The sequence below is a fragment of the Oncorhynchus gorbuscha genome, linkage group LG17, assembly GCF_021184085.1.
Source record: "Oncorhynchus gorbuscha isolate QuinsamMale2020 ecotype Even-year linkage group LG17, OgorEven_v1.0, whole genome shotgun sequence".
NCBI classification, from domain to species: Eukaryota; Metazoa; Chordata; class Actinopteri; order Salmoniformes; family Salmonidae; genus Oncorhynchus; species Oncorhynchus gorbuscha.
Genome location: NC_060189.1, coordinates 31,751,488 through 31,779,354, shown reverse-complemented (window position 1 = coordinate 31,779,354; position 27,867 = coordinate 31,751,488). Strand labels below are relative to the sequence as shown.

The 27,867-nt window shown below is 42.4% G+C and overlaps 1 protein-coding gene across 2 annotated transcripts in view; it reads right to left on the bottom strand.

Annotated features, from left to right (window-relative positions):
* zgc:174356 (uncharacterized protein LOC100137120 homolog) overlaps positions 1–26,936 on the bottom strand; it is a 42,516-nt gene extending 15,580 nt beyond the window's left edge. Inside the window, exons 1-6 of one of the 2 annotated variants that reach the window (XM_046309300.1) lie at positions 26,554–26,931; positions 24,579–25,341; positions 21,739–21,836; positions 19,173–19,311; positions 17,476–17,559; positions 13,818–13,974 (exon numbers count right to left, since the gene is read on the bottom strand). In XM_046309300.1, the coding sequence (XP_046165256.1) occupies positions 13,818–13,974; positions 17,476–17,559; positions 19,173–19,311; positions 21,739–21,836; positions 24,579–25,341; positions 26,554–26,670 (1,358 nt within the window). In that variant the 5' untranslated portion in view covers positions 26,671–26,931. Of the gene's footprint in view, positions 1–13,813; positions 13,975–17,475; positions 17,560–19,172; positions 19,312–21,738; positions 21,837–24,578; positions 25,342–26,553 lie in introns of those variants that run through there. The other variant, XM_046309301.1, reaches the window with a different exon arrangement.
* Positions 26,937–27,867: the final 931 nt, after the last annotated feature.

Below are 27,867 nucleotides of genomic sequence, written 5' to 3'. Positions count from 1 at the left end.
AGCATCTGCCTCTAACCCTAGGAAGCTCTTTGCCACCTTCTCCTCCCTCCTGAATCCTCCTCCCCCTCCCCCCCCCTCCTCCCTCTCTGCAGATGACTTCGTCAACCATATTGAAAAGAAGGTCGACGACATCCGATCCTCGTTTGTTAAGTCAAACGACACTGCTGGTTCTGCTCACACTGCCCTACCCTGTGCTCTGACCTCTTTCTCCCCTCTCTCTCCAGATGAAATCTCGCGTCTTGTGACGGCCGGCCGCCCAACAACCTGCCCGCTTGACCCTATCCCCTCCTCTCTTCTCCAGACCATTTCCAGAGACCTTCTCCCTTACCTCACCTCGCTCATCAACTTATCCCTGACCGCTGGCTACGTCCCTTCCGTCTTCAAGAGAGCGAGAGTTGCACCCCTTCTGAAAAAACCTACACTCGATCCCTCCGATGTTAACAACTACAGACCAGTATCCCTTCTTTCTTTTCTCTCCAAAACTCTTGAACATGCCGTCCTTGGTCAGCTCTCCCGCTATCTCTCTCAGAATGACCTTCTTGATCCAAATCAGTCAGGTTTCAAGACTAGTCATTCAACTGAGACTGCTCTTCTCTGTATCACGGAGGCGCTCCGCACCGCTAAAGCTAACTCTCTCTCCTCTGCTCTCATACTTCTAGACCTATCGGCTGCCTTCGATACTGTGAACCATCAGATCCTCCTCTCCACCCTCTCCGAGTTGGGCATCTCTGGCGCGGCCCACGCTTGGATTGCGTCCTACCTGACAGGTCGCTCCTACCAGGTGGCGTGGCGAGAATCTGTCTCCTCACCACGCGCTCTCACCACTGGTGTCCCCCAGGGCTCTGTTCTAGGCCCTCTCCTATTCTCGCTATACACCAAGTCACTTGGCTCTGTCATAACCTCACATGATCTCTCCTATCATTGCTATGCAGACGACACACAATTAATCTTCTCCTTTCCCCCTTCTGATGACCAGGTGGCGAATCGCATCTCTGCATGTCTGGCAGACATATCAGTGTGGATGACGGATCACCACCTCAAGCTGAACTTCGGCAAGACGGAGCTGCTCTTCCTCCCGGGGAAGGACTGCCCGTTCCATGATCTCGCCATCACGGTTGACAACTCCATTGTGTCCTCCTCCCAGAGCGCTAAGAACCTTGGCGTGATCCTGGACAACACCCTGTCGTTCTCAACTAACATCAAGACGGTGGCACGTTCCTGTAGGTTCATGCTCTACAACATCCGCAGAGTACGACCCTGCCTCACACAGGAAGCGGCGCAGGTCCTAATCCAGGCACTTGTCATCTCCCGTCTGGATTACTGCAACTCGCTGTTGGCTGGGCTCCCTGCCTGTGCCATTAAACCCCTACAACTCATCCAGAACGCCGCAGCCCGTCTAGTGTTCAACCTTCCCAAGTTCTCTCACGTCACCCCGCTCCTCCGCTCTCTCCACTGGCTTCCAGTTGAAGCTCGCATCCGCTACAAGACCATGGTGCTTGCCTACGGAGCTGTGAGGGGAACGGCACCTCAGTACCTCCAGGCTCTGATCAGGCCCTACACCCAAATAAGGGCACTGCGTTCATCCACCTCTGGCCTGCTCGTCTCCCTACCACTGAGGAAGTACAGTTCCCGCTCAGCCCAGTCAAAACTGTTCGCTGCTCTGGCTCCCCAATGGTGGAACAAACTCCCTCACGACGCCAGGACAGCGGAGTCAATCACCACCTTCCGGAGACACCTGAAACCCCACCTCTTTAAGGAATACTTAGGATAGGATAAAGTAATCCTTCTCACCCCCCCTCCTCCCCCTTAAAATATTTAGATGCACTATTGTAAAGTGGCTGTTCCACTGGATGTCATAAGGTGAATGCACCAATTTGTAAGTCGCTCTGGATAAGAGCGTCTGCTAAATGACTTAAATGTAAATGTAAATGTAAATTAAGAAAATACCTTTCCTATTTATTATTGCTTCATAAACGTTATCTTGCACATTTTATCTCACCCACCGTTTCTAATTTGCAATAAGATGAAGACATTTGTCTATGAAGCATATTCGCTATTCCCAATCCAGAAGAGAGACTTCTCTCGTGCAGAGCCTGTGTGTGTCTCGCACACATCACACACACACACACACACCTTAATTAGCGAAGATGGAGGAGAGATCTAAACGTTCAAAAGGCCAGAAGTACAACAAGATTTGTGCTTGTAAGGGCAGAAATACAAACAATCTGTCCAAACATCTATGGAAAGTGCATCATGTACAGACAGAGAAATGCAGTTTTCGACTGCCTAGCTCGTAGTTCATCCCTAGTTGCCCGATCTACTTTCGGTATATATGCTAGCAGCCTGGAGCCCACACACAGAGTTAACTCAATTATGAGAAACATGGGGTCATGATCAAAAGTAACCATTAGCCAGCTGATTTAATATAGGTACGTACCCATAGCTAAACAATCACCCATTTAAAGATTTTGCTACTTTTTTGTTAAAGTTCCAGCTACAATGAACCAACCCACTCCTCCCTCTAATACCGCTGGTCCAAGCCAAACACAAGCCCAAAGCCCCTTCACGCTGGCAGATAGTGTGAGGATGACTGAGGAGAGGATGAATGAGTGCCACCTAACTGTGACCAAGTTCATAGTGATAGGCCTAGACCCCTTTGACACAGTGGAGTCCAAGGCTTTTAGGTAACAGTCAGTCAGTATATATTGAGTTGTATTCATTTTTAGGTTATAGTAGTATAAAAGGGTTGTATGTTAGTCCCATCACTCCACAATACACAACAACACAATAAATCAATAATGAACATTCAACACATTAAACATTTTTTTTTACTGTAGGGAGATGACAAGGCTCTCAACGCCAAATATACCCCTCCCTCCATGAGTTACCTCAGTTACCTCACCTCGTCCCTCACTGAGCGTGTTGACCTAGAGGTCGAGCTCTACAAAGGCCTGCCTCACATCCCCATGGCTGAAGATACTGTGATGTGGTTTTCTCCCACCACCACTCTGCCCCTCCTCACAAACAGCACAACAAACTACCTCTGTGCTCAAGCCTCCTCCACCACTAGCGAGAAGGTATTTTCGATTGTAGGGAACACAATAAGCCAGGAGAGGTCCCAACTTCTGCCAGAGAAGGCAAATATGTTGATCTTTCTCCAGAAGAACTGCTAAGAGCTGGTAGTCCTTTTGCAGCCTACCTTCAAGCCCCACCCGTGTTGCTCTATACCACTATTTTATTTCGCAGGAAAATATTGTTCATTTAATTGGTTTTACATTTCCATCATCATGTCACGTTCTGACCTTTATTTTCCTTTGTTTTGTCTTCATTTAGTATGGTCAGGGCGTGAGTTGGGGTGGGCAGTCTATGTTTTGTGTTTCTATGTTTAGGTTTCTGTTTCGGCCTAGTATGGTTCTCAATCAGAGGCAGGTGTCGTTAGTTGTCTCTGATTGAGAATCATACTTAGGTAGCCAGGGTTTCACTGTTGGTTTGTGGGTGTTTGTTTCCGTGTCTGTATTTGTCACCACACGGGACTGTTTCGGTTTGGTTTTAGTTTATGTTCATATTTATTGTTTTGTATTTCTTAGTGTTCAGTTTATGTTTTATAATAAACGATATGGACACTTACCACGCTGCGTTTTGGTCCTCCGATCCCTGCTACACCTCTTCTGAAGAGGAGGAAATCTGCCGTTACACATCACAACATTAGAGTCTATAATAGTGATTTATTCGAAACATTCCTGTTTCTTTAGTTGTAAATAACTGTTATTTTACATTTCAGAAAAAAAGCAATGTTAATTCTGTTCTTAATGTTTCGTAAAAAAAATACAGAAAACAAACCAATAAGAATACCGTTAAAGTACCGGATCGATAAGCAGTATTGGTAAGAGTAGTAATACCGTTCAAATCTTAACGATACCCATCCTTACAGTGGGTACAACACCTCCTATACACTTCCTTATAAACTCGCTCACCGAGTCAGCGTATACATAATGTTATTATCGGAGGCTACACGGAACATATCCCAGTCCACGTGATCGAAGCAATCTTGAAGTGAGGAATCCGATTGGTCAGACCAGCGTTGGATAGACCTAAGTACGGGCGCTTCCTGTTTTAGTTTCTGCCTATAGGAGGGGAGCAACAAGATGGAGTATTTTTCAGATTTGCCAAAAGGAGGGCCGGGAGGGCCTTGTATGCATTGCAGAAGTTAAGAGTATCAATAGTCGAGTGTGTTACTTGCTCGTGAACAACAATCGATATGCTGATAGCATTTAGGTAGCCTTGTTCTCAAATTAGCGTTGTTAAAATCCCAAGCTACAATAAATGCAGCCTCAATTATATATGGTTTTCAGTTTGCATAAGGTCCAGTGAAGTTCCTTGATGGACGTCTTGGTATCCGCTTGCGGGGGGATAAACATGGCCGTGACAATAACCGAGAACAGTTCTCGTGGGAGATAATACAGTTGGCATTTGATTGTGAGGAATTCTAGGTCAGGTGAACAAAAGGACTTGGGTTCTTGTATGCTGTTACAATTACACCATGAGTAGTTAATCATGAAACATACACCTCCCCCTTACCGGAGAGATGTTCATTTCTGTCGGTGCGATGCACTAAAATTACTTGGCTGTATGGACTCCGACAGCATGTATGTTACAATCCCGGAAATCTCTTTGGAAAGCAACTCTTACCCAGATTTCGTCAACTTTGTTAACTAGGGACTGGACATTAGTGAGTAATATACTTGGGAGCGGTAGGTGGTTTGTGCGCATCCCAAAGCCTAAATAGAAGACCGCTCTGGGACAATCCGGCGGCGTTGTTTTGGGTCGGCCTCTGGAATTAGTTCAAATGCCCTGGGAGATACAGACAAATGATCCGCTTTGGGAAAGTTGTATTCCTGGTCGTAGTGCTGGTTGTGCTGGTAAGTTCACGACTCTCTGATATCCAATAGTTCCTCTCAGTTGTATATAATAACACTTCAAGTTTTCTGGGCTAACAATGTAATAAATAATACATAACAAATTAAATACTGCACAGTTTCCTAAGGACTTGAAGCGAAGCTGCCATCTCTATCGGCGCCATCTTGCAACAAGGTTCTCTGGTATGATGAAACCAAGATTGAACACTTTGGCCTGAATGCCAAGTGTCACGTCTGGAGGAAACCTGGCACCATCCCTACGGAGAAGCATAGTGGTGGCAGCACCATGCTGTAGGGATGTTTTTTAGCGGCAGAGACTGGGAGACTAATCAGGATCGTGGCAAAGATGATCAGAGAAAAGTACAGAGAAATCATTGATGAAAACCTGCTCCAGAGCGCTAAGGACCTCAGACTAGGGTGAAGATTCACCTTTCAACAGGACAACGACCCTAGATAACACAGCCAAGACAACGCAGGAGAGGCTTCAGAACAAGTCTCGGAATGTCCTTGAGTGGCCCAGCTAGAGCCCGGACTTGAACCCAATCTAATATCTCTGGAGAGACCTGAAAATAGCTGTGCATTGATGCTCCCCATCTAACCGGAGAGCTTGAGAGGATCTGCAGAGAAGAATGTAAGAAACTCTCCAAATACAGGTGTACCAAGCTTGTAGAGTCATACCCAAGAAGACCTGAGGCTGTAATCGCTGCCAAAGGTGCTTCAACAAAGTAATGAGGAAAGGGTCTTAATATTTATGCAAATGTGATTAAACTTTTTTTTTTTTAATACATTTCCAAAAATGTCTAAAAACAGTTTTTTTTCTTTGTCATTATGGGGTATTGTGTATACATTGATGGGGGGGGACAATTTCATCCATTTTAGAATAGGGCTGTAACGTAACAAAATGTGGAAAAAGCCAAGGGGTCTGAATACTTTACGAATGCACCGTATACTGCGGGTTAGGTGTCTTTTTTCTGAGAGGTAAAAACACACATTTCATACCAACTCCATCCCTCCCGTTTACTTTCACAACAATACCAACCTCGACACCAAAACAGGTCTCAAAAAGCTGGTTCAGAATTACAATATCTAATTTGGTTCCATCTAAAACCGAAAATACATTCAGAGTCAATAGAAGACAGTCTTTGATGGTTGGATTAAATCTCTCTCTCCCTCGGTCTGTCTCTCGGTCTCTCTCATATCAGTGCATGTTGTTACGTGCACCCAATACCAGACAGACTGCATGGTCTCTCATTCTTCTCCACTGAATTTGTCATCGTCTTCACTGATTCCCTTTCATCGTCCTCCTCTTTCTCATCAGTATTCCAAGGGGTCAAAACTAGGAAGACATGTGCACTCTTTATTTTGCTCCCTCCCTCGCTCACTGTTTCTTTCTCTCTCTCACTAACACAAAATCTTGGAAGAATACTACAGTACAAGCTGCTTCATTGTATGCATTGTCTATAAATGGTGTATTGTGCCTTGTTAGAAATTAACCTCTCTCCATGGGATTCAATATTTTGATTATGAAACATGTTGATTTCAACAAAGAACATTTCTGTATTTGTATTGCAAATCCAAAGGAAATTACAACCTGCTTTTGTCAGCACGTCTCTCAAAATGTGGTCTCCAGCTAGTCACCCACCCATGCATGCACACTGCACAAGGTATACAGCCCTATTTTGGTGGCCTCTGATACATTAGAATGCCATGATTCCATCTGAAATACACAGCAAAATTATTGAATACTTGAACAACTTAATCTCCCAGTTTGGTAAAATGAATTGTGGTATTGTGTAGAAAAGCAAACATTTAAATGACAGAAAATGCATGAATTCATTGAGTTGTTAGTTGTTTGGGATATTGCCTACATCTGTACTGTATGATCAGTACTATTTTCTAAGTAAGATAACCCTTTTTAACAATAAACCTGTCTTCTATTGATATTCAAGATATTCATATCTACCATTTTATTGCAAGTTATGAATTGCCTCAATGATGTTTGTTTTTCAAATTCTGTATTTTATTGGCTCGGTGGCTGTGGACACTAAGGGTAAGCAAACCAATGTGTCATTTCTTTGTTATTTGGGTGAACTCTCTCTTTGGCCTGTCAATCAGTCACTGTGATTGGGATTGTCAGGGGAGGGGGCAGGATGTTTGTCAGTCACAGAGTTGGTATGGTTTCAGACCCGTCAATTAGTTATTGTCAGTTATTGTGGGTGGGAATAGCCCCCAAAAATCTTCTAATCCTTTATTGAGGCAAAAACCTAAGAAATGAGGCTGTATTCTATCAAGTAAACATACATTCCGTGTTTACAAAACAATATAGAATTGCAGGAAACTGGTTTTCAGGGGGTGACCCCCGGACTCCCACCATAGGTGCACCCACACTTTTATACAAAGTCATGCTTTCATGAATAGACCTACAGGTATGAATGAATAAATAAGCAGTTGTTAAACATGGGCTTTGCTACACAGAAAGCAACAGTTGACAACTCCATAGTCGGCACTTCATTCAAATCAGTAGGCCTATATCTGTAATAATACCATATAATTATCATGATCTTTTATAACCGTGTTATGATTGTTTTTTTAATCATATTTTGGTCCAGAATGAGGCTCTCTCCACTACCGATTGTTCCTTCAGTGAGGATTCAACATCTTCCTCGAATGTTTTCATAATTTATCTGCAGATAATCACCGAAAAACAGTAATAGCCTGCCATTATTCAAATTAGGGAGCAAAACTAACGGTCCACTCACCTATGCAATTCGGTTCCTGACATTCACCTAAAAGAGACATTCAAAAATAGCTGTTCGTTCACAAACAGCCCATCACTAGGCTACACTGACGTCACTTTAGTGGTCCCTGGAAAATCTTGACATGAGCTTGAATCCTAAGAAAATACACACAAGATCTTTAGTTTACTTGTCCCAACGCGATACCATGGACATAGAACTACGTTGTATGATTTATGAATAGCAAAGGGATATAGGAGTTTGACTTTATTCAGTTCGGCACCTTTTATAATCTAGTCAACACAATCAAAGCACAGTAAACACAGTCAATAGCCTATGCGGCCCAACTCCGTGGCTTGCTAAATTAAACACGCAAAATAAATGAATGTGCCACAAAACGAGAATTAAGTGGATTTCAACTCATCGTTACCACTTACATTACATGGGACGTATAAATTCACTCACAGGAGACGAAGAAGCATCATGCTTTTTCTTCTGTCTGAAAATAAATTTGACTGCAGCCAACCACAGTGCACAAAAATAACACAGGTACCGAGAGGCGGGACAGGCAGCAGATTGACAGACCAGCAGAGTTTCCCTGTCATCGCTCCATTTGTCTAAGCCCTGTCAATAGATCACTTGAAGATGCATCATTTCATTCACTCTAGGGGGAGAAGGCTATATGGACTTTTCTGACTAGAGAATTGAAACTTTTAAATGAAAAGAAGCCTAGTTAATTTATAAAGTGGAGAAAGTATCCGACTGCCAATTGATCTGTTAATGGCCGTTTTGCCGATTACTGTTATTCTTATTGTGTTACTTTTTATTATTACTTTTTATTTTAGTCAACTTGGTAAACATTTTCTTAACTCTTCTTGAACTGCACTGTTGGTTAAGGGCTTGTAAGTAAGCATTTCACTGTAAAGTCTACACTTGTATTCTGCGCATGTGACAAATAGTTTGATTCGATTTGGTCAGCGCCTAGGGAAACCGCTGATCATCCATAACCTGTCATTACTTCTACTTCTAGAATTCCAACACAAGCCAACATCAAATTACAAAAGAAAATTCCACAGCACAGCACCCTACATCTGTGATTTGTTCACTAGTTAGGACATCTACTTTGTGCATGACAAGTGCTTTTTCCAACAATTGTTTACAGACAGATTATTTCACTTATAATACACTGTATCACAATTCCAGTGGGTCAGACGTTTACATACACTAAGTTGACTGTGCCTTTAAACAGCTTGGACAATTCCAGAAAATGATGCCATGGCTTTAGAAGCTTCTGATAAGCTTCTGAGGCTAATTGACATCATTTGAGTCAATTGGAGGTGTACCTGTGGATGTATTTCAAGGCCTACCTTCAAACTCTGTGCCTCTTTGCTTGACATCATGGGAAAATCAAAAGAAATCAGCCAAGACAGCAGAAAAACAATTGTAGACCTCCACAAGTATGATTCATCCTTGGGAGCAATTTCCAAATGCCTGAAGGTACCACATTCATCTGTACAAACAATAGTATGCAAGTATAAACACCATGGGACCAGGCAGCCGTCATACAGCTCAGGAAGGAGACGCGTTCTGTCTCCTAGAGATGAACGTACTTTGGTGCAAAAAGTGCAAATCAATCCCAGAACAACAGCAAAGGACCTTGTGAAGATGCTGGAGGAAACAAAAGTATCTATATCCACAGTAAAAAGAGTCCTATATCACATAACCTGAAAGGCCGCTCAGCAAGGAAGAAGCCACTGTTCCAAAACAACCATAAAAAAAGCCAGACTATGGTTTCAAACTGCACATGTGGACAAAGATAATACTTTTTTGGAGAAATGTCCTCTGGTCTGATGAAACAAAAATAGAACTGTTTGGCCATAATGACCATCGTTATGTTTGAGGCTTGCAAGCCGAAGAACACCATCCCAACCGTGTAGCATGAGGGTGGCAGCATCATGTCGTGGGGGTGCTTTGCTGCAGGAGGGACTGGTGTACTTGACAAAATAGATGGCAGCATGAGGAGGAAAATTATGTGGATATATTGAAGCAACATCTCAAGACATCAGTCAGGAAATTAAAACTTGGTCACAAATGGGTCTTCCAAATGGACAATGACTCCAAGACTCCTCCCTATTTGTGGCAAAATGGCTTGAGGACAACAAAGTCAAGGTATTGGAGTGGCCATCACAAAGTCCTGACCTCAATCCTATAGAAAATGAGTGGTAAGAACTGAAAAAGCGTGTGCAACCAAGGAGGCCAACAAGGAGGCCAGTTAGACCAGCTCTGTCAGGAGGAATGGGACAAAATTCACCCAACTTATTGTGGGAAGCTCGTGGAAGTCTACCTGAAATGTTTGACCCAAGTTAAACAATTTAAAGGCAATGCTACCAAATACTAATTCAGTGTATGTAAACTTCTGACCCACGGAATGTGATGAAAGTAATAAAAGCTGAAATAAATCACTCTACTTTTATTCTGACATTTCACATAATCAAAATCAAGTGGTGATCCTGACTGACTTAAGACAGGACATTTTTCTAGGATTAAATGTCAGGAATTGTGAAAAACTGGCTAAAGTGTATGTAAACCTCCGACTTCAACTTGTATGTATGTATGACTGAATGTGTGTGTGAGTTAGTAGCAGCAGCATGGTTGGGAGGGGGCAGCCACCATGGCCCCAAGGCAGCAGCCCCAACCTCACAGCCTGGGGACGATAACGTAACCGCTCCCCTCCTCACTACACCATCCACGCACGCGTGCACACACACACAAAATGGGGGGCAGGTACCCTACCAGTTAAGAGTGTTAGGCCAGTAACCGAAAGGGTGTTAGTTCGAATCCCTTGAGCAAGGCACTTAACCCTCATTTCTCTAGGGTTGGCGTGGATAATGGCTGACACTGGCCATGACCCCACTCTCTGAGGGCGTCTCTTAGGGGGAGATGGGATATGCAAAAACACATTTCCAAATCACACGTGTATTAATACACACTTTTACATGTGTGAAATAGGACAAATATAAGCACTCACCACCTGACCACATGTTGCTTATATTACAGGGACCACTACATTACTTAATACCTCAATTACCAAAGACAATGGCTTAATTATAGAGTGGCAAGAACATCAAATGTGGACTGTCACAATGAATTGAAAGGATGGTAATGGAGTTGGTAGTGTCTGTTCAGGGCTCCAGCCAGTCAGTTATAGGACGCATCCCAAATTGCACCCTACTATTCCTATAGTGCACATCTTTTGACCAGAGCTAAAGCGGTTAGTGTTTAATGGTATCCCTGTGCGTCAGTTGGAATTCACTTATTGTAGCCTACATTATGCGTTGAGGTACAGCTGGTTCAAATCCCCGAGACGACTAGGTGAAACATCTGTTGAGGTGCACTTGAGCAAGGCCATTTCTCCCATAAGTCACTCTGGCTAAGAGAGTCTGCTAAATGACTCAAATGTTAAATGTAATTGTTATACTACTGTATGTTTCATACATTTCCTTACACGAGTTTGACGTTGTGTTGACACCATTAAATTATATTACGTTTCTGTACTGTGTTGCTACACGAAAGCAAAACCTATTGCTGATGTTGAACAACATGGTAGGGCAAAATAGTGATACATGTTGGACCACCCTGATCCCTGGTATTGTGGCAGATACAAACAGCTGAACAAACTACAGGCTTTCATTTATAGCCATTGACTTCATGTCCATGCATAGAATAGAAAGGTACAGGCATGGAGACCGACGGTCCTGTACTGTATTCAACATTCAAGTGACAGCTCAAAAGTAAGTGAATAGAATTAATCAATTAAATTACAAAATCAATAAAATCTATTTAAAAAGTGGATACCCATCTCAGCTTCAGACTAAACGGTTCACTCCCCATGAATAGAAACCTAATACCTATCAGCAAGCAACCCACACCCAAGAAATTAAATTACATTCATCCAGTCGCGATGAATCCCCCTCACTACAATTATACCATATTGTACTATGATTACTTTCTCCATTGTAAATTCAAATCACACACATATTCTAGGAAATGAATTACTGAAGTAATCAAAGTCTATTCAAGTGAAGATTACTTAAGTGTCTGAAAAAAAGTTAAAAGACCAAATTGACCACAAAACTATCGGTTAGCGGCATGTTATGTTAGTAAATGTAATCTTAATTCCTTATTGCCCTTTTGAAAATACTTTCATTTGGAGTAATAATCATACAATTTTGAGAAACCTTTGAACAATTACCCTTTTGAAATGTTAATTGCCTTTATGTCCCCTTCAACCAAAGTGACTGCAGCTAAACCTGCAGTTTTTTACGAAGTACAGTGCATTCAGAAAGTATTCAGACCCCTTGACTTGTTCCACATTTTGTTACTATACAGCCTTATTCTACAATTGATTAAATATATACGTTTTTCTGAAATATACAAACAAACCCCATAATGACAAAGCGAAAACAGGTTTAGACATTTTTGCAAATGTATATACAACTTTTTAAAAATTTTTATATACAAAATACCTTCATTACATAAGTATTCAGACCCTTTGCTATGAGTCTCAAAATTGAGCTCAGGTGCATCCCGTTTCCATTGATCATCCTTGAGATGCTTCTACAACTTGATTTGAGTTCACCTGTGGTAAATGGTTCCACAGTTGATAGTGCATGTCAGTGCAAAAACCAAGCAATGGGGTTGAAGGAATTGTCCGTAGAGCACCGAGACAGGATTGTGTCAAGGCACAGATCACGGGAAGGATTGAAAGCATTGAAAGTCCCCTAGAAACACAGTGGCCTCCAACATTTTTAAATGTAAGAACTTTGGAACCGCAAAGACTCTTGCTGAAGCTGGCCAAAATGGGAGAACCTTCCAGAAGTACAACCAGCCCGCTAAGAGTTTGTCAAAAGGCACCTAAAGGACTCTGGCCATGAGAAATAAGATTCTCTGGTCTGATGAAACCAAGATTGAACTCTTTGGCCTGAATTCCAAGCATCGCGTCTGGAAGAAACCTGGCACCATCCCTACGGTGAAGCATGGTGGTGACAGCATCATGCTGTGGGGATGGTTTTCACTGGCAGGTAATGGGAGACTAGTCAGGTTCGAGGCAAAGATGAATGGAGCAAAGTAGAGAGATCCTTGATTAAAACCTGCTCCAGAGAGTCCAGGAACTCAGAGTGGGGTGAAGGTTCGACTTCCAGCAGGACAACGACTCTAAGCACACAGCCAAGACAACACAGGAGTGGCTTCAGGACAAGTCTCTGAATGTTCTTGAGTGGTCCAGCCAGAACCCGGACTTGAACATGATCTAACCTCTCTGGAGAGATCTGAAAATATCTGAGCAGCAATGCTCCCCATCCAACCTGACAGAGCTTGAGAGGATCTGCAAAGAAAAATGAGAGAAACTCCCCAAATACAGGTGTGCCAAACTTTTAGCGTCATACCCAAGAAGACTCGAGGCTGTAATCGCTGTCAAAGGTGCTTCAACAAAGTACTGAGTAAAGGGTCTGAATACTTATGTAAAATGTGATTGTTTTTTATTTTTAATGAATTAGCTAAAATTTCTAAACATGTTTTTGATTTTTTTTAATTATGTGGTATTCTGTTTAGATTGAAAATAAAAAGATTTAATACATTTTAGAATAAGTCTGTAACGTAACAAAATGTGGAGAAGGTCAAGGGGTCTGAAAACTTTCAGTACACATGTAGGATTTTCATTTGAGGCAATTTAAACCTGCAACAATAGGAAATGTGAATTATTACGTGGATTATAATTCATGTGCAGTTTTGTATGGGTTGATACATTCTTCACAAGGGAAAATTAAGTAAAATTTCTGAAGTGGAAATTACGAACTTCTAAAGCCTTTTTAAACCTCAAATGCACTATAAGCTTTACATTTCCTGCATTGCAGGAAAGTTCTCCTGCAACAGGGTGATTAAATATAGATCCTACATCTATACATATGACTCCTTATCGATCTTTATTCTTCTCATAGACTGCACGTCCATGCCAAGACTTGAATCATCACGTGTCAAAGATAGACACTTTCTGACAACTGAAGTAGTTTGAAGAATTCTCATTGCTAAACCATGGTATTTCATTGTAATATTTTTTTGTTAAATGGTTATCAATAAGTTATATAAAGACAACAGGCAGGTGACTTACTGCATTAAGATGAAGATGATGAGTGTGAAGCCTGCCATGACGATGAAGGGCATGCCAGGGAAGGTGGGCAGGGTCAGAGGGAACAGGCCATTAAACATCACCGCTGCAAACATAATACATGTGGTCTCCACAGACGCAGAGAAGGAGAACATCGCACCTGCAGGGTCACAAAAGAAACACGGGTTCATGCAGAGCCTTACGTTGACAGAGTTCCATCAACTGAACTCATGAACGTTGCAATAGTTGTTGAAACTCTCCAAATAGAAGGCTCTGAGTTTTCAGCGGTTCTAAGTTTGAAGACACAAATTATTCTAAGCATTGATTTCTGTGTTACAAATGAGTTTTTTTTGGTGTGACTGTAAAATAAAATAGTTCACTACCCTAGAAAAGAAGAGTTTAGACTACCAACAGAGGTTTAAATATGTAATGTTTTCAGATGTCTGTACTTTCATTGAAAGCATTGTTTAAGTACACACAGTCCAGGTTGAATAACTTTGAACATGAAGACAAAATTTGATTTGATATCATTGTGTATTTGTCACATGCACTGAATACAACAGGTGGTAGACCTTAAAGTGAAATGCTTACTTACAAGAGATTAACCAACAACGCAGTTAAGAAAATACCACAAAAAAAGATAATTAATTCATTAAAGAGCAGCAGTAAATAACAATAGCAGGGCTATATACAGGGGGTACCGGTAGAGTCAATATGCGGGGGCACCGGTGTCGAGGTAATTATGTACATGCAGGTAGGGTTATTAAGGTGGCTATACATAGATAATAACAGAGTAGCAGCAGCGTAGAGAGGGGTGGAAATAGTCTGGGTAGCCATTTGATTAGCTGTTCAAGAGTCTTATGGCTTGGGGGAAGAGGCTGTTTAGAAGCCTATTGGACCTAGACTTGGCGCTCCGGTACCGATTGCCATGCGGTAGCAGAGAGAACAGTCTATGATTAGGGCTACTGGAGTCTTAGACAATTTTAGGGCCTTCCTCTGACACCACCTGGTATAGAGGTCCTAGATGGCAGGAAGTTTGGCCCCGATGTGATATACTGGGCCGTACACATTACCCTCTGTAGTGCCTTGCGATCGGAGGCCGAGCAGTTGCCATACCAGACAGGAATGCAACCAGTCAGGATGGTGCAACTGTAGAAACTTTTGAGGATCTGAGGACCCGTGCCAAATCTTTTCAGTCTCCTGAGGGGGAATAGGTTTTGTTGTGCCTTCTTCATGACTGTCTTGGTGTGGTCAGACCATGTTAGTTTGTTGATGATGTGGATGCCAAGGAACTTGATGCTCTCAACCTGCTCCACGACAGCCTCATCGATGATGAGGCAGCTCTACCCTTTGGCTCAGTGTGAATGTTTCCTGTAATCCATGGCCTCTGGTTGGGGTATGTACATACAGTCACTCTGGGGACGACGTTCTCTATGTACTTCTTGATAAAGCCAGTGACTCATGTGGTATACTCCTCAATGCTATCGGAAGAATCTCGGAACATATTCCAGTCTATGCTAGCAAAACAGTCCTGTAGTTTAGCATCTGCTCATCTGACCACTTTTTTATATACCGAGTCACTGGTGCGTCCTGCTTTAATTTGACTTGTAAGCAGGAACCAGGAGGATAGTAATGGTCAGATTTGTCAAATGGAGGGCGAGGGAGAGCTTTGTACAAGTCTCTGTGTGTGGAGTAAATGTGGTCTAGAATTTTTTTCCCTCTGGTTGCACAGTTTCCCTGAATTAAAATCACCAGCCAATAGGAGAGCCGCCTCGGGATGAGTTTTTTCCTGTTTGCTTATGGCGGAATACAGCTCATTTTGTGCGGTTTTAGTGCCAACCTCGTTCTGTGGTGGTATGTGGACAGCTACAAGAAATACAGATGAAAACTCTAGGTAGATAGTGTGGTCTACTGCTTATCATGAGATACTTTACCTCAGGCTAGCAAAACCTAGAGACTTCCTTGTACATTGTGCACCAGCTGTTGTTTACATAAATGTGTAGGCCCCTCCCCGTGTCTTTACCAGAGACTGCTCTTCTGTCTTGCCGATAGAGTGTATAACCCGCCAGCTATATGTTCTTAATGTCATCGTTCAGCCACGACTCAGTGAAACAGAAGATATTACAGTTTTCAATGTCCCGTTGGTAGGATATCAGTTCTTTCAGTTCGTCCCATTTGTTTTCCAGCGATTGAACGTTAGCTAGCAGACCGGAAGGCAAGGGCAGATTAACCACTCATCGCCTGATCCTCGCAAGGCACCCCGATCTTTTGCCTCTAAATCTCAGTTACCTTCTGCAGCGAATCACGGGGATCGTGGCCTGGTCGCGTGTCTGCAGTATATCCCTCGCGTTCGACTCATTGAAGAACTCCTCGTCCAATTTGAGGTGAATAATCCCGGGTTCTGATGTCCAGAACCTCTTTTCGATCACAAGAGACGGTAGCAGCAACATTATGTACAAAACAAGTTAAGAACAGAGCGAAAATAAATAAATAGCATGATTGGATTGAGTCGATAAGATGGCAGCCCTACCCTCCGGCGCTATCATGAATGACATAGTATTGCTCTGCGATGTTGTGACTGTGCTTATGTAACAGTATAACCCTCTGCACACATCAACAACAGTCACCCACGAAGCATCGTTTCCCATCGCTCCACAAAAGCGGCAGCCCTTGCAGAGCAAGGGGAACCACTACTTCAAGGTCTCAGAGCAAGTGATGTCACCGATTGAAACGCTATTTAGCGCGCACCGCAGCTAACTAAGCTAGCCGTTTCACATCCGTTACACTTACAGTACCAACTAGAGATGCATAAGATGAATATGGAGCAGAGGGAGGGAAATCTTAAGTGGTTCCAACATGGTTCCAACATGGAGCAACTTGATCTGAGAGAGAGAAAGACTGGCTGCTAGCTACGCACTTTTTTATATCAACTTAAAAGTGGCAGTGCAACATGCCTTTAGAATAAAAACTATGGGAAAACAAAACATTGTTTCTTACATGAACAAACGGTACAGGTTGTACATAAATGCAACAGCAGGCTTTGCATTTCACATAATTATACAGGGGCATTTCAGTAGCTAAGTATCGAGACAAGGTAGCTATTTAACTCTTGAAAATCTTGATTGCTATTCAATGTTATTTTGCCTGCAAGAACAGTATCATTACTAGTGGTGCAATGATTTGAGAAATAATACAAATGTTACCAATCTTTCAATGCAGGTATACATTCTACATAGTATTGTTTCAATAAAATGACTGAATAAGAGAAAGGAATAACAAAATGTTACTGTGCATCATTTGTTCACCCAACCATTCTCTGATGTGGCCAGGATGGACTTACGGAGAACACAGAATATCCACGAGGCTGCTGGCTCTTTTCTCTATGCTGAGGATCTCAAGGTTCATCAAAATATAATAACATGCATATTTCTCTCAGGAGTTGGACTTGAGGAACAGGGAACATTCTGGGTCAAAAGTCCAATGTTAAACTGTCTCTTCATTTCAGTCATGTTGAAGTGTAATGTAAGGTATGCCTTGCAACTTATTCCGCTTGCTCTTTAGGGGGCTCGGTCAGGTTACTGGCACTTTGTGAACACTTGATGTAAAAAGGGCTTCATAAGTCAAATGTGATGGAGCAAATGTGGTGGAGCTCAAGACCCACCTTGTTCGTCTGGCTCTACGATGGTGGAGGACAGAGAGCGGATGACAGCCTGAGTGATGCCAGCAGGGGCAGACACCACAGCCACTGGGGGGGAAGGGAGAGACAGGAAATGGCAGGGGAGGACAGACAGGACAGAACAGGACAAATGGGCAGATGGGACAGGGGACAGACAGGACAGGGCGACAGACAGGTCAAGAGGGCAAACATGACATGAGGGCAGACAGGAAAGGAGGACATTTAACCCAGAAGAGGACAGACGGAACAGAAGGACAGACAGGACCGACAGGACAGACAGGATAGACCAGAACAAGACAAAAGTTACATTAAAAAACTATGAGACATATTAGCCAATAAACTGCATTATCTATGAGATAAGGTTGATGTTATTAAGCTCAGACTCGTTAAAGGGGAGGTGAGGGTAAGGCATTGCATTCTCCTTTATTAGAATACAGTTTAAAGCCTAATCATCACAAATGAGGATGTGTGTGTGTTCGTGTGTGTGCGTGCATGTAGGTGTGCTGTATGTGTACTTATTATGTTTGTTACTTAAAAAGGTGCACTATGCAGAAAAGTCTCCGTAATTTCCTGATGGCTAAAATTCAAATAGTTGGCCTAATTTACCATAACCAAACATTTGTATTTTCAGCTGTTAGAAGCTGGTGTACAAAACCGAAAGTAAAAGATAAAGACGAAACGTAAGAACGGGAAGCAGAAATAGCACCCCCAAAAAGTGACATATTGCAGCTTTAAAACATGCAGTCAGACGAACCAACTCCTGCCTGGCTATGGAAATTGGGGTGATGACTCTGAAGCTGTACCAGCGTGCTAACCCTCATTATTCCAGACAAAGGAAGAGAGCAGAATGCAGATATCTGGTGAGGTTGCAGCTAATTATTCACATAATGCTTAAAAGTGTGTGTGTGGTCACACCACTCATCTCCCCTCTTAAAATGCTTTAGTCCACCTCCACGTTGATTAGAATAACAATTTCCACAACTATTTATTTAATTAAGGATATCAATACCCATCCTGTACATCTCCCTCAGTCTCAAAAACTTGTCTGACCACTAGGCTGGCACAATGCACTGTTATCCTAAAGGAGTCCGTGTTTAAGCAGCTCGTCAGGAAAATGACAACTTTACATACTCCAAGACAAAATGATTTGTGTCTCTTTTTAATTCAAGCACAGCAGTGTCTAAGTGTGTCAACATCATCACAACAACTCCTGGCTAAAATCCAATCCAGCCTGTACTGTAACGTTGCAGTCTTAACCTCATCAGTTACGAAGGTCTCTGCATGAAACCTTTCAAATATTTTTTCTTTTATACCAGGGGTGGCCACCCTCCTCCCAAGGAGGGAGAGGCCCTGCATCTACATGCTTACTCCAACCCTGTTGTAACACACCTGATACAGCCAATCAGGGTCCTGGTGGGTAGCCAATTCCTAGAATCAAGTGTGTTAGATTAGGGTTGGAGCAAAAGCCTGCAGGAGGGTAACTCTACAGGAGGATGGTAACTCTACAGGGGGACGGTAAAGGCACCAAAACTTTTATATTTGAGAAAACGTCAGGGATTTTATTCATTGTGTCTCAGAGTAGGAGTGCTGATCTATCCGTATTCTTAAAACACTTTGTGAATAGCGGCCCAGAATTTCATATTAGTTCAGTACATCATCAATCAGTGCATTGGTCCCCTCACCTAGAAACACCATCCATGTGTTAGTGGAGAAGGCCATTAGAACTAAGCCTGCTGTCCTGAAGAGAACACTCACTTTGGCCAGAGTCATCTCTCCTACCACTCTCAAAAGCAGTGGGAAGATCCCCAGCAGGGTAAACCCCTAGGACAAAACATTACATACCTTTAGACATTCTTTACTTCTTATTGCATATTAATGATTGTTTGATGCTTGATTGGAAGTTGAATAAATTGGATACATTGAGTGATGGGATCATAGAGTCTATTATTCCTAACAATTAACAATCTGCAATTACAGTTGGGCAATCAATTTACTGGTCGCTCCTCAAAACACAATTTTGGGTAATTTGGGAAAGTTTGCTGTTTGGCTTTTGTTCTACAACGAGTCATTATATGTTGGAACCGCATTCCTTAGTTAGCCAAAACACTGCATCAATTAACCTTTAGAGATTGTGTCAAAACAACAAACATGGATATTTATGTATGTGTGTGTAGGCTATATATGTGCGTGCATACACTTCACGCCCGAGTGTGTGTGTGTGTGTGTGTGTGTGTGTGTGTGTGTGCGTGTGTGTGTGTGTGTGTGTGTGTGTGTGTGTGTGTGTGTGTGTGTGTGTGTGTGTGTGTGTGTGTGTGTGTGTGTGTGTGTGTGTGTGTGTGTGTGTGTGTGTGTGTGTGTGTGTGTGTGTGTGTGTGTGTGTGTGTGTGTGTGTGTGTGTGTGTGTGTGTGTGTGTGTGTGTGTGCGCGCGTCTGTCTATGCCCGTCAAGAGTGCCTGTGTGTAATGTGACTCATTTGCCCTCTTTGTCTAAAAGCTGACAGATTTGATTTAATTATCCCGTCCAGCTCAGGGTGACAAGTTGCCAGTGTCCTCATCCCCCCTATGCCCCCTTCCCTCACCAGCAGTCTCAAATCTACACTAGGAAACATAATAGGAATGCATAAACGTTTCCCTGAGAAGGTCAGCTCTCTATGTTTTTACTTCAATCAACTCATTAGAGTTTGTGGTGTTTGTGGTGTTTAATCATTCTTAGGGAACTCTGCTCTGCCCTAATTACAAGTCAATCTCATTCTCAACCTTTAAGCCAATTATTAAAAGCTACCTCAAGGAGAGGAGCCGTGAACCCACCCCTGCTGCCCTCCCAGACCTGCTACGGAGGAGAAGTAATACATTTAATTGACAATTCCATAACCCTTTGATATTCTATTATGTAACTAACATTAATATTGGGGATGGATTACCTGTGTTAGTTTAGCCGAGGCTACAAGCTGCTCATTTTCTCCTCCTAATTCCCCGAGCTTTCACTGTTTGAATCCCGAGAGCTAAAAACAAACCCTGTAGTTTCCCCCCCTTCTAAAGTCTTTCATCTGTTGGTAATTAAAGTATGTTTGTGTGTTTGTAGCAGAGGGCAAGAAGCAACACTCAGACATCCCCCATAGACTACGGACATAATACACCTCCTCCTCCAAATCGATGCGGCTGCCTGCCTCAGAGTCAGCCCAACAAAAGGCAGCAGAGCGTTCTGAGAGCCCTTGTGGCACCGTGCGGAGCAGTTGAGCCGACAGACTAAATGGGAAAGCGTCGCCTCTCCGATCTGGATTCTGAGCTCTTTAACAAGCAGTCTTTGTTTAAGTGTCACATCAAGGCAAGACATCGACCCAGACTCATTCATGAGATCACGAAGGACGAAGGGAGACACACTCAAGTACCCGCACCCCAGCCCCCCCCACACACACACACACAATCATACACACCCCCAAAGGGTCCCTTGAAATACATACAGCATCTGAGTTGTAACTGCTGTGAACATATTAAAACTATGGTTGCTATTGGTTCAGATCGGTAAAGGTCTTGTGTAAGTACATTGTTTGGGTGTTTTTTGTGTGGTTTCAGCTATTTTTATTTAAACTATTTTTGTTTCTGTTTTGCCGTTATGTGGTTTGGGATTTCTAAAACAAGGTGAAACGGTAAGAATGTGTTATTGTAAATGTGTGGGGACCGGATGGTACTATGCACTCTTGCTCCGAGCCATGGGACATAGCTAGTGCATACCATTAACGATCATCCAATCCATGGCCAGTCAAGTGGAGACCTGTGGACCTTGGTTTGGAAAGTCGCACGTGGGTAACTAACCCCAGTACGCAGACAGAGGAACAGTAATCATGTGATCTGAGTCATGTGCAAATGTTTTCACAACATTACGCAATGACCATTGGCAGTACTCTAGGAACATATAAAGCCAAAGGCCATGGGATCATTCATTTTTTCAGTTAGATTTAGTTTTATGATTGAATCAGCTGAACAAATAAACCCATAGGTGCAAGTGGTAATGCAAACAAATGTAGCTTCCATTTGAAATGTACAGTACAGAGCTGGACCTCTAGTTATGTGGATCAGACTTTGCACCATATCATCCAAACCTTTACATATTACTGTCTTATTACAGTATAATTGTCAATGCATTTCTCAGTGATTTGAGTCTTCAGTTGCTGGGGAAATCAATTGATGTTTGCCTTTTGGTGCATCTAAATCATAATCATGACCTTTCTGATGATGCAGAGCCACTTACTAACAGCAGCATCTGGGCTGATTTGAACACGCCATACAGTTCAGTTGTGAACTCCCTTGGCTCATACTTCAAATAGAGCAGGGAGATAGCCTGCTCTCCTGGAGGGAGGAAACACACACACACACAGAGAATTATTGCAAATGTAATAAATGTTTAGAGCGAGTTTAAGATATAGAGGAAAGGTTCATATAGAGTTGTAATGCAGTTATTGTGGTGGAATATTACTTGTCGGTTATATATACAGTACCAGTCAAAAGGTGACACCAATTCATTCAAAGTGTTTTTCTTTAATTTACTATTTTCTGCATTGTAAAATAGTGAAGACATCAGAACTATGAACACATATGGAATAATGTAGTAACCAAAAAAGTGTTAAATAAAAGTATATTTTATATTTAAGATTCTTCAAAGTAGCCACCCTTTGCCTTGATGTCAGATTTGCACACTCTTGGCATTTTCTCAACCAGCTTCACATGGAATGCTTTTACAACAGTCTTGAAGAAGTTCCCACAAATGCTGAGCACTTGTTGGCTGCTTTTCCTTCACTCCGCGGTCCAACTCATCCCAAACCATCTCAATTGGGTTGAGGTCGGGTGATTGTGGAGGCCAGGTCATCTGATGCAGCATTCCATCACTCTCCTTCTTAGTCAAATAGCCCTTACACAGCTTGGAAGTGTGTTGGGTCATTGTCATGTTGAAAATCAAAATGACAGTGGAACTAAGCGCAAACCAGATGTGATGGCGTATCGCTACAGAATGCTGTGGTAGCCATGCTGGTTAAATGTGCCTTGCATTCTAAGTAAATCACAGACAGTGTCACCAGCAAAGCACCCCCACACCTCCTCCTCCATACTTCACGGTAGGAACTACACATGCAGAGATCATCTGTTCACCTACTCTGCGTCTCACAAAGACACTGTGGTTAGAACCAAATATCTCAAATTTGGACTCATCAGACCAAAGGACAGATTTCCACCGGTCTCATGTCCATTGGTCATGTTTCTTGGCACACGCAAGTCTCTTCATATTGGTGTCATTTAGTGGTTCCTATGCAGCAATTCGACCACAAAGGCCTGATTCACGCAGTCTCCTCTGAACAGTTGATGTTGAGATGTTACTGTTGCTTTTACTCTGAAGCATTTATTTGGGCTGCAATTTCTGAGTCTGGTAACTCTAATGAACTTATCCTCTGCAGCAGAGGTAACTCTGGGTCTTCCTTTCCTGTGGCGGTCCTCTTGAGAGACAGTTTCATCATAGCGCTTGATGATTTTTGCGACTGCACTTGAAGAAACTTTCAAGTTCTTGAAATGTTCCCAGATTGACTGCCCTTCATGTCTTAAAGTAATCATGGACTGTCATTTTACTTTGCTTATTTGAGCTGTTCTTGCCATAATATGGACTTTGTCTTTTACCAAATAGGGCTATCTTCTGTATACCACCCCTACCTTAACAACTGATTGGCTCAAACACATTAAGAAAATTCACTTAACAAGGCACACCTGTTAATTGAAATGCATTCCTGTTAATTGAAATGCATTCCAGGGACTATCTCATGAAGCTGGTTGAAAGAATGCCCAGAGTGTGCAAATCTGTCATCAAGGCAAAGAATGGCAACTTGAAGTATCTCAAATATAAAATATATTTTGATCTGTTTAACACTTGTTTGGTTACTATATAATTCCATGTGTTATTTCATAGTTTTGATTTCTTCACTATTATCCTACAATGTAGAAAGTAGTAAAAATAAAGAAAAAACCTGGAATGAGTAGGTGTGTCCAAACTTTTGACGGGTAATGTACGTGAACCATAGATTTTCATGACTGTGTTTAAATGGGTCATTTTACATGTAGGTGTACAGGGCAATCACATAGTCTGTATTTACAGAAGTGTCACTGAAATGGTACATCTCATTTTCCATTTCATAAAATAATTGCTAGGAATGATTCTATAAGACATTTGAGATACTGGCATTTTATTCACTATTTAGGGTTCTAGGACATTGCCTGAACACATGGCGTCTTGCATGTATAGACATGAGCTCTGAAGTACATTTGTAATGTATTCATAACCAAGTATGAATTACTATAATGGTGACTATATCACTGACAGTCTTGGTCATTTCAAAAAATGGATTGGGTTTATTATGAAGTGTACCATAACTGTACATGAATTCAAAAATCATGTGGTCATGTATGGATGACAAACTGTACATTGACATTGAGGTACTCAATGGTGTTTAAGAAACATTATCTAACATGCAGGAAGTAGGCTTACATTTTCCAGTATTCAAAATAAAATATTACCTGACATGAGACAGGGAATGTAAACACTGAACCACATTCAAAATGGTTTCTTGGTGACAGTGAGTGCACAGATGCGTACTGCTAATACTGTAAAGGCCTACCATAATGTGTGTGTCAAATAAGAAAACAATATGACAGCTCGATTGAAAACCCTCAGGGCAAGAAGCAACACTCAGACATCCCCCATAGACTACAGACTTAATACACCTCCTCCTCCAAATCGATGCGGCTGCCTGCCTCAGAGTCAGCCCAACAAAAGGCAGCAGAACGTTCTGAGAGCCCTTGTGGCACCGTGCGGAGCAGCGAGCCGACACAGACTAAATGGGAAAGCATCACCTCTTCGATCTGGATTCTGAGCTCTTTAACCACATTCAACATTGTTGAGTGCACAGATGCTGTATTGCTTATACTGTGAAGGTCTATCATACTGTATGTTTCAAATAGGAAAACAATGGCATTAATAGCTCATTTGAAAACCCTCAGTTGAACAGCTGTGTTGAGACAATAATGATCAAACAACAGATGGAGTTTACTCACCGACAGCTACCAGGTTGTTGATGAATGTGCAGACTATAAGAAGGTGGAGTTTCTGCCTCTGCTGTCCTGGCCTCCTCCTGAACATGGCTTTGAAGGACCTCTTGACATCAGACAGGCACAACAGGTTGGATGATGGTTCAGTGTCAGTGTCACCAGCTTCACATGGCAGTCTGTCTCCATCTTCCCCTGAGGGTGGAGGTGGGACTGAGCGTTCAGGATCCCGTAACCAAACCAGAATATAGAGCACTGAGAGAACATGGCAGGAGCAGTATGCCACAAATGCAGACATCAGCCCAAACTCCTGTATCAAGAAACCAACTAACAAGAACCCCACCATCCCTCCTAGGTAGATCATCGACTCTGCCGCCGCCATACGCAGAGTACGGTTACTCCCCAACCCGGCTGTGACATCTGCTAAGTAACTAAACGAGCTAAGGAATACTGAGACGTATCCTCCAGAGAGGCCCGTTACCCCTGCGGCGATTAGCGACCAGTACACACTAATGTCCTCCAGTAGAGACATTGCTATGAGCACACCACCACTGACCAGAGACATAAGGCAAGGCAGCAGCATGACAGCCTTGCGGCTGGAGCGGTCAGACCAGGAGCCTAGCAGCATGGCTGGAAGGATGGACAGTAGGCTGGTCACACATGTGTAGATCAGGAGGATGTAGGAGGAACGACCCTCAATCAGCTCCTCCTCATCCTTGAGGTGCGCCGGGCTGCTGCAGATGTAAGAGTCTTGAAACAGCTCATAGCACACCTGGACAGAGGAACAGACACTTTAAGGTTTCCAGATCAAGATTAAGCCTAGTCCTGGAATAGAAAGTGTGCACAATAGAGAATCTATTTAATACATTTTTTTGTCCAGGAAAAGGCATAATCTGGACACAGGAATTGTTCCCTAATTTAGTAGGTACTCATGTTAGGGACTATTGCTATTATACACTTTTTTCATAATATAATTTCATAATGACTCCCAGAGCTAATGCCTAGGCTTCAGCTCAACATACGTATGCAGTGTTGAGGCATGTAAAATGACCTTAGTCAATCCCACAGTTCACATTGCACAGACTCAAGAACACATTTAATTCAAACCATACTTCTGCTTCCCTGTCTACATGCATCATTCACATTTTACTGGATAAAATCGAACCTGCAGAGCTGAACTTAGTATTGGGGAACCATTTCATCTGCTATGCATGCTATTGCAACATGGAAAGTGCTGCAGCATTAATGAGCCCAAACAGACAGATAAGATGTCAGTCTGAAATTATTAAATAAATCTGGACAATATAAACCAGAAAAACAGAGGAAAAACGACACAGAGAAATTATGGCCCTCGCTGCAAGAGGCACATTGTCTACAGAGTTGTATGTACAGTACATACATACGTTGTTTGACGGTTGAACTCTGTAGTGTATTATATGTATGTGCTGCCTCACCTATACATGGATATTGAATTGAGTTCAGCAGAGGTAGGAGAGAGAGGAGGGAGTAGACTGTATATTAATGAAAAGGCAGGGAGCTGTGAGAATCAGACATTTGCATATCTATGCTATTTGTAACCCACAAGCATACAGTAGCCTATATCGGTTCAGTCTTATGTCTGAGCTTTACATTTGCTTTGAGTTCCATTGAAAAAAAAAAAGTGCCCAAATTGTATACACTCTACTATAAATTTCGGGATATCATATCTAATGGTAGGCCTACTATTTGAATCTCAATGTCAGGTTGATTGATTTAGACTTTCACTGTTCATATGTCACTGGAACTGACAGGACTGTTTCACCTCATTTTGGTGGAAACATTGGTCTAGTTGAACATGTATAAGCAACACAAATCGAGTATAGCCGATGCTACTGAAAATATCAACCATAGTTCTGATAGTTTAATGAATAGCCTAATACGCGAACATGTGTAAGTAAACAGGTGTGTTTGATAATGGCGCGAGCAGATCGTTGGCCCACTGCACCTTTGCGATGACCAGCTGTTGATACGCAGGCGTCACGATGAACGTGCTGGTCATGTAGAAAAAAATGACCGGCTCCACGGTCACGAATGTTCGGACCCGTTGTCCCCATGTTGACATATCGTTGTTGAGTCGCTCTTGCAATAGCAGACAAGTGCAAACACGACTGGCGTAACAGCAATGCAAAAGACAAGGTAACTCTTGCTACAATTAGCCTATAGGAGGTATAACAAGATATCGAAGTCTTACAGGAGTCACATGTTTGTCACTATAACGCATCATTACCTCGTCCCTACAGTAAAAATGACAAGTTCCATGTTATAAAAATGAGTCACAGCAGCTCCTCCTTCCGCAATAAAGTAAAAGGTTGCACTCCCAAAAGACACTCAATTCCCAGTATGCACTAGCTAGTTTTGTCCAGGGTAGGGCTCAATTCAAAAGTAGTGTACTATGTAGGGACTAGTCTATAGGTTGCCATTTGGGATGAATGAATGTGCAAAAGGTCAAACCTTTGCCACCATGGTTTTGCAGACGAGGCTAAACAATAAGACCATGATACACCTTTCTGTTTTGCTTCAGTGGAGTTGGAAAGAACACTACAGAGAGATGACAGCGACCACCTGACATAAAAAAAAATATGTTGCCTTTTTAACCGGTGTGAAATGGTGGTGCGCACTAGTAGCGATTCAATTGGTGACGTCACTCCGTCTGAGCCCTTGAAATACTTAATTAAGGTATTACATTTATTGAGGTAAGACAATTGGGTACTTTGGCGACTGACATGCTGACCAGACCGGAAACGTTTATTTTTTATTTCACCTTTATACGTCGCGCGCGAGCGTTGCAAAATACATTTTCACATACATGTTATTCAAACATTAAACCCACACTGCTCGCTGGTCTGCGTGGCCAGTGTTGCCAACACATTTTAAGGGGAAGTTGCTAGAGGCAGGTCGATTTTTTGCCGCGTCGTCACGTAAATAGAATGACGTTACTCAAATTGACTGGCCATCTCAGCGAAAAATATGATTTGACATTGGTTAGTTTAGATTTGTTTATTGTCACATATTTTTATTTGTAAAATGTTTACCCAAGATGGCATACGTCCTTTGTCATGTCCCGTGTGTATATATATATTTACATCTTTTCCTCGCATATATTTTTATATTTTTTTTTCTAAAAATCTCAACTTCAAAACACTCTCCTGCAAACCACCTCACCAATTTAAACCCCAAAAAAGTATTATTCACCTCAAATTTGAAATCCACAATAGAAGCTAGCCACGGTTGGTGGTCATCAGCTATCCTTTAGCTCGAA